The sequence below is a fragment of the Hyperolius riggenbachi genome, chromosome 2 (assembly GCF_040937935.1).
Source record: "Hyperolius riggenbachi isolate aHypRig1 chromosome 2, aHypRig1.pri, whole genome shotgun sequence".
Classification (NCBI taxonomy): Eukaryota; Metazoa; Chordata; class Amphibia; order Anura; family Hyperoliidae; genus Hyperolius; species Hyperolius riggenbachi.
The window spans coordinates 39,105,475-39,120,110 of record NC_090647.1 but is presented as its reverse complement, the minus strand read 5'-3'; the positions used below and the strand labels follow the sequence as shown (position 1 = coordinate 39,120,110).

At 46.3% G+C, this 14,636-nt stretch overlaps 1 protein-coding gene across 1 annotated transcript in view; it reads left to right on the top strand.

Annotated features, from left to right (window-relative positions):
• Positions 1-13,696, top strand: part of CAPN5 (calpain 5) — a 122,698-nt gene extending 109,002 nt beyond the window's left edge. Inside the window, exons 8-13 of the mRNA XM_068266669.1 lie at positions 378-573; positions 2,362-2,484; positions 3,676-3,872; positions 6,720-6,841; positions 8,616-8,752; positions 9,670-13,696. Of these exons, the coding sequence (XP_068122770.1) occupies positions 378-573; positions 2,362-2,484; positions 3,676-3,872; positions 6,720-6,841; positions 8,616-8,752; positions 9,670-9,852 (958 nt within the window). The 3' untranslated portion in view covers positions 9,853-13,696. The remainder of the gene's footprint in view (positions 1-377; positions 574-2,361; positions 2,485-3,675; positions 3,873-6,719; positions 6,842-8,615; positions 8,753-9,669) is intronic.
• The last annotated feature ends 940 nt before the right edge of the window (positions 13,697-14,636 follow it).

Here is a 14,636-nt window from a genome sequence, read left to right as displayed (position 1 = left end):
TCCTGGGGCAACTTGTTTAAAGGGGAACTGAAGAGAGTGGTATATGGAGGCTGTCATGTTTGTTTCCTTTTAATCAATACCAGTTGCCTGGCAGCCCTGCTGGTCTATTTCTCTGCAGTAGTATCTGATTAAAACCAGAAACAAGCATGCAGCTAGTCTTGTCAGATCAGACTTATAAGTCTGAACCACTGAAACACCTGATCTGCTGCATGCTTGTTCAGGGGCTATGGCTAATAGTATTAGAGGCAGAGGATCAGCAGGGCTGCCAGGCAACTGGTATTGTCTAAAAGGAAATAAACATGATAGCTTCCATATACCTCTTTCTTCAGTTCCCCTTTAAGGACCATTTAACCACCTAGTGTTGCTGTTCTTTCTAGGATGACCTTTGAAGACTTCTGCAAGTATTACACGGATATCATCATGTGCAGGCTTATAAACACCTCTTACCTGAGCATCCACAAGACCTGGGAGGAGGAGGTGCTGCGGGGGTCATGGCTGAAACACGAGGACCCCTTAAAGAATCGTTCGGGGGGCTGCCTCAATCACAAGGCCACATTTCTGCAGAATCCCCAGGTGAGAACAGGGAAACTTCTTCTGTGCTGCATCACATCTGTAAACAAAGCCTGAATGTGTTGCACCCCTGCCCCTGTGAAAAGTGGTACAGCCCAAATACTGTAGTTTAAATCCCTCAATTAGTGGTCATGTGACTAGAATTTAACCTGCACCTCGGGAGTGTTCCTCTAAGGGTGCCCATACATTCCTCGACCTTTGGCATCCATACCCGGCCGATCCTAATGATTGAATCTGGCAGATGCCCCAACATGGCCACCTGATCGGTTCGAACGATTTCTGTCCGAAAACACTAGATTGGGCATGCAGGAAAATATTGGTCGCAAGGGCACGATCAGGTGTGCGGTGGTAATGGTGTTGTGTGTTGTCGCCCCCCCCCCCCCCCCCCCCCCGTTCCTGTGGTAAGTGTTACCTGCTCACCTGTCACTCTGGCACAACTCCTTACCTCCTCCGGTGTCTGTCGTCTTTGTGTCACCTCGAGTGTCTGTACCATGTGACTCCACTGCATGTATTGACATCAGTACAAGCACCGATGTCACATGACACAGGCACTCTGTGGTAATTCAAAAACTAGGGAGGTGCAGGTTAGGTTTGTGTTTTGCGGAAATGCAACAGACAAACCAAAAACACTGGAGAAGGCCATGTGTTATCAGGTCGGTGCTTTGTCATAGGAAAGCATGGGGTCCATTTTGCTTGTTTTATCCGCTGCCTTCTCCTCTGGGGAGCTATTGTGAACTGGCCCTGAGGGAAATAATTGTAGGGGACACACTTCCTGTGCATTAAGAACCAAAAATAATAAATCTGCAGGCCACAAATCTGAAGATAGACAGCAGGCAAGTCCTGTTTATCGTTTCAGGTACATCTTAGTCATTCAAAAGCATTTCAGTTCATTACCACCACCTTTTCTTTGTTTGGGCATTACTTTTAAAGGACACATGAAGCGAGAGGGATATGGGGGCTGCCATATTTATTTCCTTTTAAGCAATACCAGTTGCCTGGCTCTCCTGCTGATCCACTATCCCTGCTGAGCCTCTGTTTTAGCCATAGGCCCTGAACAAGCATGCAGGTCAGGTGTTCTGACTGAAGTCTGACTGGATTAATCAGGGCTGTGGAGTGGGTACAAAAATCATCCGACTCCTCCCTTTTTTAAACCACCGACTCCAGGTATCCAAAATTGTTTGACTCCGACTCCACAGCCCCAGCAGGCCTAGGGCTTGCATACAAAATCTTCCGAATCCCACTCCTTAATTTATGGAACCACCAACTCTAGATACCCGAAAATGGCTTTGACTCCCGACTCCACAGCCCTGGAATTAGCCACATGCTTGTGTCAGGTGTGTGATGCAGACTCTACTGCAGCCATAAATCTCAACAGGACTGCCGGGCAACTGGAATTGTTTAACAGGAAATAAATATATCCCTCTCAGTGCCTCACTTCTGTAGTCCTTTAAATTGGAGACATCTGTGATAAAGTAGTGATAACTCGCAAGAGAGAGCTATAGTACATTCTCCTACTGACTTGCTTACATGGCGCCTCCTTCAGGATTGTGGTGGCAGTGCAGAGCAGTTCAGACGGAAATAACATCCTGGAACTGAACACCCTGTCTGTACAGCAATTGTTCCGAAACCTCCACCTGAAACAATCTGTAAAGATAATTTTGGGAAGCAGGTGGTTAGAGTTGGTGCTTCTCGGATTCCTGTAGTGGCCACAGGAGGTCCTCCGGGAATATTTTGCGCGGTGCAGAAATGCTGACTCTCTCATTTACATTTATGGGACTCTGTCCTCTCTAGTTCGTTTTCGATGTGAAGAAGCCGGAGGATGAAGTTCTTATTTGCCTGCAGCAGAAAACCAAAAGGACCACGCGGCAGGATGGGAAGGCGGAGAATCTGGCCATCGGGTTTGATGTCCTGAGGGTGAGCTGTTATCATGCAGAACTCGTGCTGTACATTCTTGGAATGCTTTGATATCTCTCTTTACTAACAGAATATACAGAAACTGAAAGCAGAAGTCCTCGGTTACTGTCTCACACTGCCCCCTAGTGACAAGTGGTCATAAATACACATTACAGCAGTACTAATTAGAAAAGCAGGGAAATGTTACAAATAAGAAATAAAAAATGTGCTAAAATAAAGTGGTCTGGAGTACTGGCAAGCCTCTAAATAAATTGGCTGCTAAAGGGTTAAAGATGAACTGTAGTGTAAATAACTTAATGAAATATATATATATATATATATATATATATATATATATATATATATATATATATATATATATATATATATATATATATATATATATATATATATATATATATATATATATATATATTTCATATTCCATTTATAAATTAGTCAGTGTTTGTCCATTGTAAAATCTTTCCCTGATTTACATTCTGACATTTATCGCTGGCGGGGATCCTTTCATTCTTAGTAGTGACAGGTTGTCTCTGCGGAATGTTTGTTTACTGAGCGATCCAAAGCCAGTAGAAAAGATCACTGGTCTCACAGAATGCTCTGGGAGGGAGTGGGTGTTCCACATAATAAACAGCCTAGGGCCTAGGCTAAACCTCAGTGGGAGGGCGGGGCTACATACCATTATGCAGGAATATATAGAGATAGAAGTTGTTTCTGAGGATGAAACCAGGATATTTAAAGGACACACGAGGTGAGTCCTATGGGAGATAAGCCTATAGAATTGTTATTGTTGTTAAGTCAAAGAAAATAAGATTTACTTACCTGGGGCTTCCTCCAGCCCCTGGAAGCCTGTGTCCCTCGCTGCAGCTCCGCCCCCTGCCAGTGTCCTGGGGTTTCCTCTGCAGCGGATGCACCACTTGCAGAAGTACTGCGCCTGCGCAGATTACTCATGACCACGGAAGTGTGGCCACCTGCATGCTCAGCAGCCTCTGACCTGTCCCCTACAGAAGGGAACCCAGGACGCTGGCAGAGAGCGGAGCTGCGGCGAGGGACGCATAGGCTTCCAGCCGTTGATGTAGGTAAACCCTCATAATTGGTCAGTGACTGGCCAATCGAACTTGTATGTGTGTATGCGCCTTTAGACCTATAGCTGCTGTGGTCTGGCAGTGCTGACTCTTCTCCTCTGTGCAGGTGGAGTTGAATCGGAAGTACCGCATGCACTCCATACAGCCGAAGGTGGCCAGTTCCATCTACATAAACTCCCGCAGTGTATTCCTCAGGATGGAGCTGAAAGAGGGCCGATATGTCATCATTCCCACCACGTTCGACCCCGGCAACACGGGAGAATTCCTCCTCAGAGTCTTCACCGACGTGCCTTCAAACTGCTGGTGAGAAACTGCCTGTAGCTGCTTGACCACAGCATAAAGGGGAGCGCAAGATATGCAGATGGCTACATTTTAGCAGATTTCCTAATAGTAAAGTTATATACATACTCTTGTGAAGGTGACATTATGCTCCCAAAACTAACATTTCAGGAACTACTCTTAGTTACATAAAATAACATTAGAAAGCATTCCCAAGTATTCCCTGTGTGTAAAATCATTTATTTTAATTGCACAGAGCAGGACAAGTTTGCTTATCTCTGCTCATCGGCAAAGGCAAACCTCTCCCTGTGCCTGTGTCTTTACTCTGTCTCCTCCCTTTGCTGAAGTGACTCCGCTGCTCCCAGGGTGATGTCTATTCAGCAGAGTGTAGACGCAGGCACAGGGAGATTCTTGCCTTTGCCGATGAGCCAGAAATGAGCAAGCTTCTACTGCTCTCTGCAGTGAAAATAAGGGATTTTACACATAGGTAGTACGTGGGAATGCTTTCAAATGTTCTTTTATTTGAAGTAAACCTGAGACGACAAGAAAGAAAGATTTGATACTTACTCGGTGCTTCCTTCAGCCCCATAAGCACCGTGGAGGGGCTGTGCATGCTCAGAAGAGACCAACGGGCGTGGCAGAGCCAGTTTACAGGGATCGATAGCCAGAGAACAAAGGCACTCAGGATGAGGGCAAGGGACTCAGCGGTGCTTATGAGATTGGAGGAAGCCCCAGGTAAGTATCAAATCGTTCATTATTCTTGTCTCAGGTACACTTTAAATAAGCATAGTTACTGAAATTTTAGTTCTGGGATCATAATCCCACTTGAAGCCAACCCCCGCCCCCCTCCCTCCGCCGCCAGGCCATATGGCATAAAGCACAAGGAGTACAGTGGCTCTTTGGACTAGGGAGTAACATTGCCTTATTTATGACACCCACAATGGCACGCTGTCATACTTAAGTCCCCGTTTTAAATTTCAACCCTCATCTGTCATCTTATTAGCCAGACGCTGCTACTGCAAATCTGGCGTCCATTTTGACATTGTGTAGGGCAATTCAGTGTACAGATAACATAGATTTGAAAAATATAAGATTTTATGATGAATCAAGATGCTTAACCAGAAGTGTCTTGGTACATATTTTATATTCACCTGAAGTTAGAGGGATATGGAGGCTGACGTATTTATTTCTTTTTATATAATACCAGTTGCCTGGCAGCCCTGTTGATCTCATTGTCTGCAGGATTGTCTGACTTGCACACCTGAAACAAGCATGCAGCTAATCTAGTCAGATTTCAGTCAGAAACATCTGATCTGCATGCTTGTTCAGGGTCTGTTGCTAACGGAGATAGAGGATTAGCAGGGCAGACAGGGAATGTGCATTGTTTACAAGGAAAGTTTGCTTAGTAATAGTAACTTGCAGCCTTGTTGGGAATGATTCATGCCTTAAATCTACAACCATTGTGCCAGTCCCAAAAAATCCTAGGATAACCTGTCTTAATGATTATCGACTAGTTGCTCTAACCCCTGTCATCGCCAAGTGCTTTGAACGACTGGTAGCCACACTCATCAAGGCCTCCATCCCAGCAAATCTAGATCAACACCAGTTTGCTTACCGAACAAATAGATCGACTGAGGATGCCATCTGTGTAGCTCTCCATGCTGCCCTCTCACACCTGGAAAAGCCCAACTCCTATGTTAGGATGCTCTTTGTTGACTACAGCTCAGCATTTAACACCATTGTACCTAGCCAGCTGACCAACAAACTCCATGCACTAGGTCTTGCTCCCTCCATATGTACTTGGTTATTGGACTTCCTTACTAATCGCCCTCAAACTGTCAGACTAGGAAAACAGACATCCTCCACCCTTACCCTGAGCACTGGCGTGCCACAGGGCTGTGTATTAAGCCCTCTCCTCTATGCACTTTTCACCCATGACTGCCAGCCTATCCATACCTCAAACGTAATTGTTAAGTTTGCAGATGATACGACTGTCATTGGGCTTATATCAGACAATGAGGAAGCTGCATACAGAGAAGAAGTTAGGAACCTGACTGCATGGTGCGACATTAACAACCTGTTATTAAATACAAAGAAGACCAAAGAAATTATTCTGGATTTTAGGACCACCAAAAAGACTACTCACCTACCGCTAATGATCAATGCAGAGGCTGTGGAGAGAGTTTCCAGCTTCAAATTTTTGGGAGTCACCATCGCAGAGAACCTGTCCTGGGCTGACAATGCTTTAGCTCTAACTGGCAAAGCACAACAACGCCTCTACTTTCTGAGAAAACTAAGGAGCGCTAACCTCCCACAATAGCTGCTGGTTAATTTCTACAGATGCACTATAGAAAGCGTTCTGACCAATTGCATGACGGCCTGGTACAACAGCTGCACCAAGGCTACTAGAGAAGCCCTGCAGCGAGTTGTTAAAACAGCAGAAGCCATTATTGGCACTGAACTACCATCACTGGAACTTTTGTATAATACTCGCAGCGTGAGAAGGGCCAAAAACATTATCAAAGACAACACTCACCCTGGAAATGCCTTGTTTGAGCTCCTTCCATCAGGTAAACGTTTTAGATCAACCCGCACACACACAAACAGACTGAAAGACAGCTTTTTCCCATCCGCCATAAACTTGATAAACTCTGAATCCTCTCTGAAATAATTAACACTGTGTACAAATTGTTTAAACATCTGTAATACCTGGCATACTTGTATAATTTCTTCTCTTCCTTGTTATCACTATGTTCCCTATATGCACCGTGGGGTTGTCATGAAAAGTAATTTCGTTGTGTTACACGACAATAAAGTGAATTGAATTGAATTAAATGTAAGCCGGTAACTGTACGACTCTCCTGTCCTCAGTGAGCTGATGCTGGACGAGCCCCAGAAGACCTGCTGGTCGGGGATGTGCGGCTATCCACAGCTGGTGTCTCAGGTCCACGTGGTCAGCGCTGCAGGACTCAAACAGCAAGACTCTCAAGGAGGTAACAAGATGGCTGCCTGGTCTTTCCTCCTCCTCAACACAAACCTAAAGTTTCAAAATGCGGTCTCTATAAAACATGGTGGACTGGGTCACTTACTGGTCTTGCAGAATACCCAAGCAGCTAGGGCTGACCCAAAATCACTAGGAAAATATAGGGGACTGTTTGTGATAATTCAGCTTTAACCTCCCTGGCAGGTTTTTTAACTTTTTTTTTTTTTTGTAGCATGTAGCTAGCCTAGCGCTAGCTACATGCTCCCCCCCCACCCCCACCCCTCCCTGCGGCGTCCTCCCGTATGCGCCAATCGCCGTCGGCGCATATGCCCATCCGGAAATCCCGTTCTGAATGGGATTTCCATGAGGGCTTCCCCCGCCGCGATGACGTCAGAGGGAGTCCCGATACACCCCTCAGCGCTGCCTGGCACTGATTGGCCAGGCAGCGCACGGGTCTCGGGGGGGGCACCCTCTGATGCGGCGGGGGGCGGCGATCGTGAGTAACACGCATCTAGCAAAGTGCTAGCTGCATGTATAAAAAAAAATTGTGCAGATCGGCCCAGCGAGGCCTGAGAAATCCTCCTGTGTGGCTTACCCCGTGTCCAGCACGGGGTTACCGCTAAGGAGGTTAAGTTAATATCTGTGGTTACCCACGATGCACCGCTACTGAATATGCAAATTATCTCTTTATGCCTAGGCTTACATAAAGGACCGCTGGTGTATAGCTTATACATTATACAGAACCACATCAACCCCACATGCAGATAGACTGCTTCGGACTATTGGTCCTCCTCAGTGCATGGCAGAGATTGATGTGGCTGCTGCCACCAGTTCAGCCCGCTGAGTCACCATCTCTTTGTATCTAGGCTCTACTTCCCCAGGAGCCAATCAGAAACCACATGTACAGTCACATGTAGCATATGCGTATGCTAATTCCAACTTCCCCAGATATTGGAACTAGCTTAGGGTTAGGCAGAGTCTACACTTGGACAAATTTGCATGCATTTTTAGGCAATCCGATGCAGTGAATGGGTGGTTCATGTCTTTTCACATTAACGCTCTTCATTCGCATTGCGTGCACGATGCAAATTTGCACCGCCGGCATCAATTTAGACATTGCATGTGTTCTCCCTATGTTTTGCACCATTCTGCTGTGTACAAACGTGCATGTATTTTCGCACATAAATACGTGTACTATGCGAGCAAGACCCTTGTTCTTGTAACCCTGTCTCTTTCTGAGTCCAGCCCACCCATACTGGAGAATGTCTTGTGTGATAGAATTGCCTGACTCTTTTATCTGTGATCTACACATTAGGTCTGCTCCCTTATTCTTGTAACCCTGTCTCTTCCCTGAGCCTAGCCCAACCAGACTGGAGAATGTCTTGTGTGATAGAATTGCCTATCTGACTCTCGTATCTGTGATCTGCATATTAGGTCTGCTCCTTATTCTTGTAAGCCCTTCTAGTTGTGAGTCCTGCCCAACCAGACTGAAGAATTTCTTGTGTGATAGAATTGTCTATCCAACTCTCATATCTGTGATCTGCACATTAGGTCTGCTCTGTTATTCTTGTAACCCCTTGTCCCCTTCTCTTCCTGAATCCAGCCCAACCAAACTGAAGAATGTCTTCTGTGATAGAATTGCCTATCTGACTCTCGTATCTGTGATCTGCATATTAGGTCTGCTCCTTATTCTTGTAACCCCGTCTCTTTCCGAGTCCAACCCATCCAAACTGGAAAATGTCTGCTTCAGCAAGACGTAAATATTTTTTTTTTCTGCCTTGTAGGGGCCGACCCGTATGTCATCATCAGCTGTGAAGGCAGCAAGGTCCAGTCTCCAGTCCTAAAGGACACTGTAGAACCCAGATTTGACACCAAGGGCTTGTTCTACCGCAAGAAGCCTGGTCAACCAATCGTAGTGCAGGTAAATACCGCTACACCCATCTCCATGGTCATTATTTGCTATATTCCGGCCCACCAGCAATGGAGGCAGCTTCAGTCATGGGGTTTCTCTATATATAGAAGGGATAGCTCGGTGAAAGGCATCTTAGGGCCATGGATGGTTATTGGCACTACAAGCAAGCACGGCCATTTTAGCCAGATAAAGATTTACCCTATTGTGTGCTCTCAGCCTGTTCAGTATAAAGAACACATTCCTGTGTCTTAAGGTGCGCACATACGCACTACTGTAACGAACGACTGGTCCGTCAGACCCTCCCGCTGGGCGGGCGTTCTGCCGACAGTAGAGCGTGTGTACAGTCTGTCAGGAGACAGTCGCTGAGCGGATCGTTCAGAAACAGCCTAATCAGTCTGCAGACAGACTGTACACACTCTCTACTGTCGTCAGAACGCCCGCCCAGCGGGAGGGTCTGACGGACCCGTCCGTTACAGTAGTGCGTGTGTACGCACCTTTAAAGAGGGGATAAAACAGATAATGGAAGTGTACCTTGTGAAGGGTTACCTGATACTTTGGGCACATTGGGCTATCTGTACTGGGGGAGGCTACCTAATACTGGGGGGGGGCACATCAGGCTATCTATACTAAGGAAGGGGGTTACCTAATACTGGGGGCACATACTGCTACCTATACGGTGGGGGGGGGGGGGGCTATCGAATAATAGAGGGAAGATCTGACTTTAATTGTCAACCAATCTGTAACATGATTGGATATAAGAAATGCATCCCATCCCAGAGAGGCTGAGCACCTCCGAAGTAACTATGAGAAGGGGTAAGTGTGGGACAGTTGATGAATAGATGTTCATTTGCCACTTCATCCTTAACTGTTCTCCAGGTGTATCTGGTTTATCACCTCTGACCCTGCTGTTTGTTTTCTCCTCTCAGATATGGAACCACAATGTGGTGAAGGATGAGTTCATGGGTCAGGTGATCCTCGCTGCAGAAGCCACCAATCAGCAGTCTCAGCACAGCCTGGCCCTACAAGACAGAGGCAACAAGTCCAACCCTATGGTCTCCGGATCCATCCAGCTGGTCCTATTCACCTGCAACACCCTCACCGGCATCTAATAGCCAACCTCCCCCTTCCCCCTTGTGCCATAACTGCCGGACAGCCAACCATGCAGCGGGTGCCTTCAGAGAACCTTTGGTCAGCTTGGCCTCGGGCAGTGGACAGCTTAGCCTGCCTCTTGTGGTCCGCGTGGCTGATCAGCCTAATATTCTATCCCCCTCTACATGGTGACATATCAGAGTCTATACTGTGTGGTTATCAGAGCCAACACCAGTTTACTTGGAGTCCCAGTCAGTGATGGGAAACTGGGAATATTCGGCCAAATCTCGCATTCATGTTCTTATCACTGCAGTGGTGGCGCTGCGTCTGTGTGGCAGGGTTATCAGTTGGAGCACGGCTGTCCAACCGGCGGCCCGCAGGCCGGATGTGGCCCCTGGGCTGCACTCCCTTGCCTGGTGTATTTTTTGAGTCAGTCCCCCTCTTCTGGCAGGCCCACCTCTTGTTTGCTCTTGGCTCCGCCCCCCAAAGCCAGGACATTAATACTTTGCCGCCTCCAGCTGAAAAATCCGGTGCTAGACAAATCCCCTTTTACACACAGTAGACTGTCATCTGAATGCATCACGTATGATCATGTAAGTCAACTGCAGTCTACCGTGTGTATGTTGTTTAACTATATTCCCCTCTGTCTAAAACTAAAACACATTGGGCCCGATCCACTTCACTTTTTCTCCAAAGTCTTCTCCTCGTAAATAATCTTTCATCTGCTGTGCAAAATAATTTTTCAGCTCTCTGAAATTGAAAAAGTACAAAAAAGTGGGTGAAAAAGTACTGTCAGAATTATTCTTAGTATTTTCTTGCTTCCTGGTGGCTTAAAGGGGCATTTTATTTGTGTATTGTAAAAATATTACCTAGGAGAAAAAACTTGTGAATTGGATTGGGACCATTTTTAAACTGTTGAGTCTTAAAAGTTCGGAGGTTAGTACTTTATCCTGAGAGTGAATTCAGGCATTCAGGGTAAGTTTACTGTCGCTCCCTCAGAACCTTCTGTTGACTGAAGAGCATTTTCTGTGACTGACTGATCTGGACTGTTAGGGAACCAATCTGTTCCTTTATTTAGGCCGTTCCTCTCACGCGACTGTCTTATAGCATATGTATTGTAACCGATACTTATATGAATATTTTAGAGCATGTTTAGGTAACTTAGAACCTCATTATCATGGTATGAAATTGAACAGGCATGATCAGGAATTATGAAACCAGAGAATGTTATGTGTATCTTCTTCCAATTTCCTATCCGGTAAGGTGTGCCATAAGCGTATTGGTGGTAGAGGAGGCCCAATAAGCGATGCCATCACCATGCGGGTAGCATGAGGTTATCACCACTCTCTCTGCTGGCGCAGTGTGCGTATCTCTAGGTCATTGAGTTGTATGAAGCGCACAATTCCCAGAATTCCTTTCACTGGTGCACTAGTCGTTTTGAGTCCAGTCTAACCTTGAGGGTCTGGCATCGATGACTTTGGTAGCTATAGATGTTCAGACAGGTCCTCTGACCTCAGCAAAGCAATGGGGCATTCCTAATAAATGCTTCAAAGGTGTTTTTATATTTTTTTAAGTCTTCAATATTGCCTCAGTTTCTGAGTTAATTATGGGTAGATGACAATTTTATAGGGTTGTTTTTAAATTTAAAGGTTTTGTTTTTGTAAAAAACGGTGTAGGCCATAAAAAAGACTGAAGTATGCAAGGGTTGGAGATGTCGTACTCTCCACCTCCCCAAAGACCTTTTCACCACCGATTGCCCATTCTGTGAATTCTGCTAAGTCCTGATGTTACCCGTACACGGAGGACTTCCTCAATATCCATTGATCACCAAGGAGCATTGTTGGGCATCAAGAATTTCATTGTTGGCCATTGGGAATTTTAGGGATAGCAGTGGTGTCCATTGGGAATTTCAGTGATGGCAGTGGTGGCCCTCTGGAATTTCAGGGAGAGCAGTGGTGGCCCTCTGGAATTTCAGGGAGAGCAGTGGTGGCCCTCTGGAATTTCAGGGATAGCAGTGGTGGCCCTCTGGAGTTTCAGGGATAGCAGTGGTGGCCCTCTGGAATTTCAGGGATAGCAGTGGTGGCCCTCTGGAATTTCAGTGATAGCAGTGGTGGCCATTGGGAATTTCAGTGATAGCAGTGATGGCCATTGGGAATTTCAGTGACGGCAGTGGTGACCAATGGGAATTTCAGTGATGGCAGTGGTGACCAATGGGAATTTCAGTGATGGCAGTGGTGACCAATGGGAATTTCAGTGATGGCAGTGGTGACCAATGGGAATTTCAGTGATGGCAGTGGTGGCCATTGGGAATTTCAGTGATGGCAGTGGTGACCAATGGGAATTTCAGTGATGGCAGTGGTGGCCATTGGGAATTTCAGTGATGGCAGTGGTGGCCATTGGGAATTTCAGTGATAGCAGTGGTGGCCATTGGGAATTTCAGTGATGGCAGTGGTGACCAATGGGAATTTCAGTGATGGCAGTGGTGGCCATTGGGAATTTCAGTGATGGCAGTGGTGACCAATGGGAATTTCAGTGATGGCAGTGGTGACCAATGGGAATTTCAGTGATAGCAGTGGTGGCCATTGGGAATTTCAGTGATAGCAGTGATGGCCATTGGGAATTTCAGTGACGGCAGTGGTGACCAATGGGAATTTCAGTGATGGCAGTGGTGACCAATGGGAATTTCAGTGATGGCAGTGGTGACCAATGGGAATTTCAGTGATGGCAGTGGTGACCAATGGGAATTTCAGTGATGGCAGTGGTGGCCATTGGGAATTTCAGTGATAGCAGTGGTGACCAATGGGAATTTCAGTGATGGCAGTGGTGACCAATGGGAATTTCAGTGATGGCAGTGGTGGCCATTGGGAATTTCAGTGATGGCAGTGGTGGCCATTGGGAATTTCAGTGATAGCAGTGGTGACCAATGGGAATTTCAGTGATGGCAGTGGTGACCAATGGGAATTTCAGTGATGGCAGTGGTGGCCATTGGGAATTTCAGTGATGGCAGTGGTGACCAATGGGAATTTCAGTGATGGCAGTGGTGGCCATTGGGAATTTCAGTGATGGCAGTGGTGGCCATTGGGAATTTCAGTGATGGCAGTGGTGACCAATGGGAATTTCAGTGATGGCAGTGGTGACCAATGGGAATTTCAGTGATGGCAGTGGTGGCCATTGGGAATTTCAGTGATGGCAGTGGTGGCCATTGGGAATTTCAGTGATGGCAGTGGTGGCCATTGGGAATTTCAGTGATAGCAGTGGTGACCAATGGGAATTTCAGTGATGGCAGTGGTGACCAATGGGAATTTCAGTGATGGCAGTGGTGGCCATTGGGAATTTCAGTGATAGCAGTGGTGGCCATTGGGAATTTCAGGAATAGCAGTGGTGGCCATTGGAAATTTCAGTGATAGCAGTGGTGGTCTTTAGGCATTTCATTGATAGTATTGGTGGTCATCAGGAATTTCAGTGGTAGTACTGGTGGCCATCAGGAATTTCAGTGGTAGTACTGGTGGCCATCCTACGTCACATCTGCCTTTAGGGATTGTGGTCTCCAACTCCTCACCTTTACAAGGTCTGACTGGGACAACCTCTTCAATGGTCCAATCTTGAACTCTGCTGACCTATTTATGGTAATCCACATATCTACTCTAGCCACAAGTTCTTTAGAAGGAACTCCGTAAGAAACTTTATACATGGAAGGGATGTCTTTCATCATTTCAGAGTTGGAGTATATAATTTAGTGCTCCATTTGAATGTGTCCCATCTCTGTGGGTTTGTTTGGAAACATCACATCTGGGGATAATGAAGCTACAACTAACAATCAGGATTCCATACCTGGAATCAAGAGGTTTAAAGGGACACTTAAGTCAAACAAAAAAATTGAGTTTTACTCACCTGGGACTTCCAATAGCCCCCTGCAGCTGTCCAGTGCCCTCGCCGTCTCCCTCCGATCCTCCTGGCCCCGCCGGAAGCCACTTCCTGTTTCGGTGACAGGAGCTGACAGGCTGGGGACACAAGTGATTCTTCGCGTTCCCGGCCACAGTAGCTCCCTCTATGCTCCTATAGCATATATCATATACCATATAGCAGCATAGAGGGTGCTAATGTGTCTGGGAACGCAAAGAATCACTCTTGTCGCCGAAACCGGAAGTAGCCACCGGCGGGGCCAGATGGATCGGAGGGAGATGGCGAGGGCACCGGACAGCTGCAGGGGGCTACTGGAAACCCTAGGTGAGTAAAACTCATTTTTTTTGTTTGACTTAAGTGTCCCTTTAAGGATGATCAGGGTGAACAGTGCTAATCTGTTATATTGCTGCTCTGATTCTGTGGCCAATGTGATTGGTTCTCTCACTTACCAATAGCTCCTCCTACTGATTTAGCTGTTTTTCCCATCTGCAGTCTATTAAAGACACAATGTTAAATGGAGTACTTGGAGGAAAATGTGAGGGACATTTCCAGTGAGGACCATAGGTCGAAGAACTAGGCTAGATTCACCTTACAGGATTCCTCAAACTCCCCATTTTTTGTTCCTGTCCAGCTTTCGTCTTACCGATTTTCCACATGAGCCCTGAAGGGGGCAGCAAAGTATTTTCTACACCTCTTCAACGTGCCTGTGAAAGAGAATGAAGCCATAGTCATGGAATCTACAAGTATTCATACAGGGTCCAAAATGCCAAATATCTATCCGTTTTCATTTCACGTCTTATGATTGCCTCATCTGTGAATATGTAACTTCTATAACTTGATTTTATTCCATTTTTACCATTGGAACTCTGCTTGTATTTTCATTTTATTTTGGGTTTGTGGG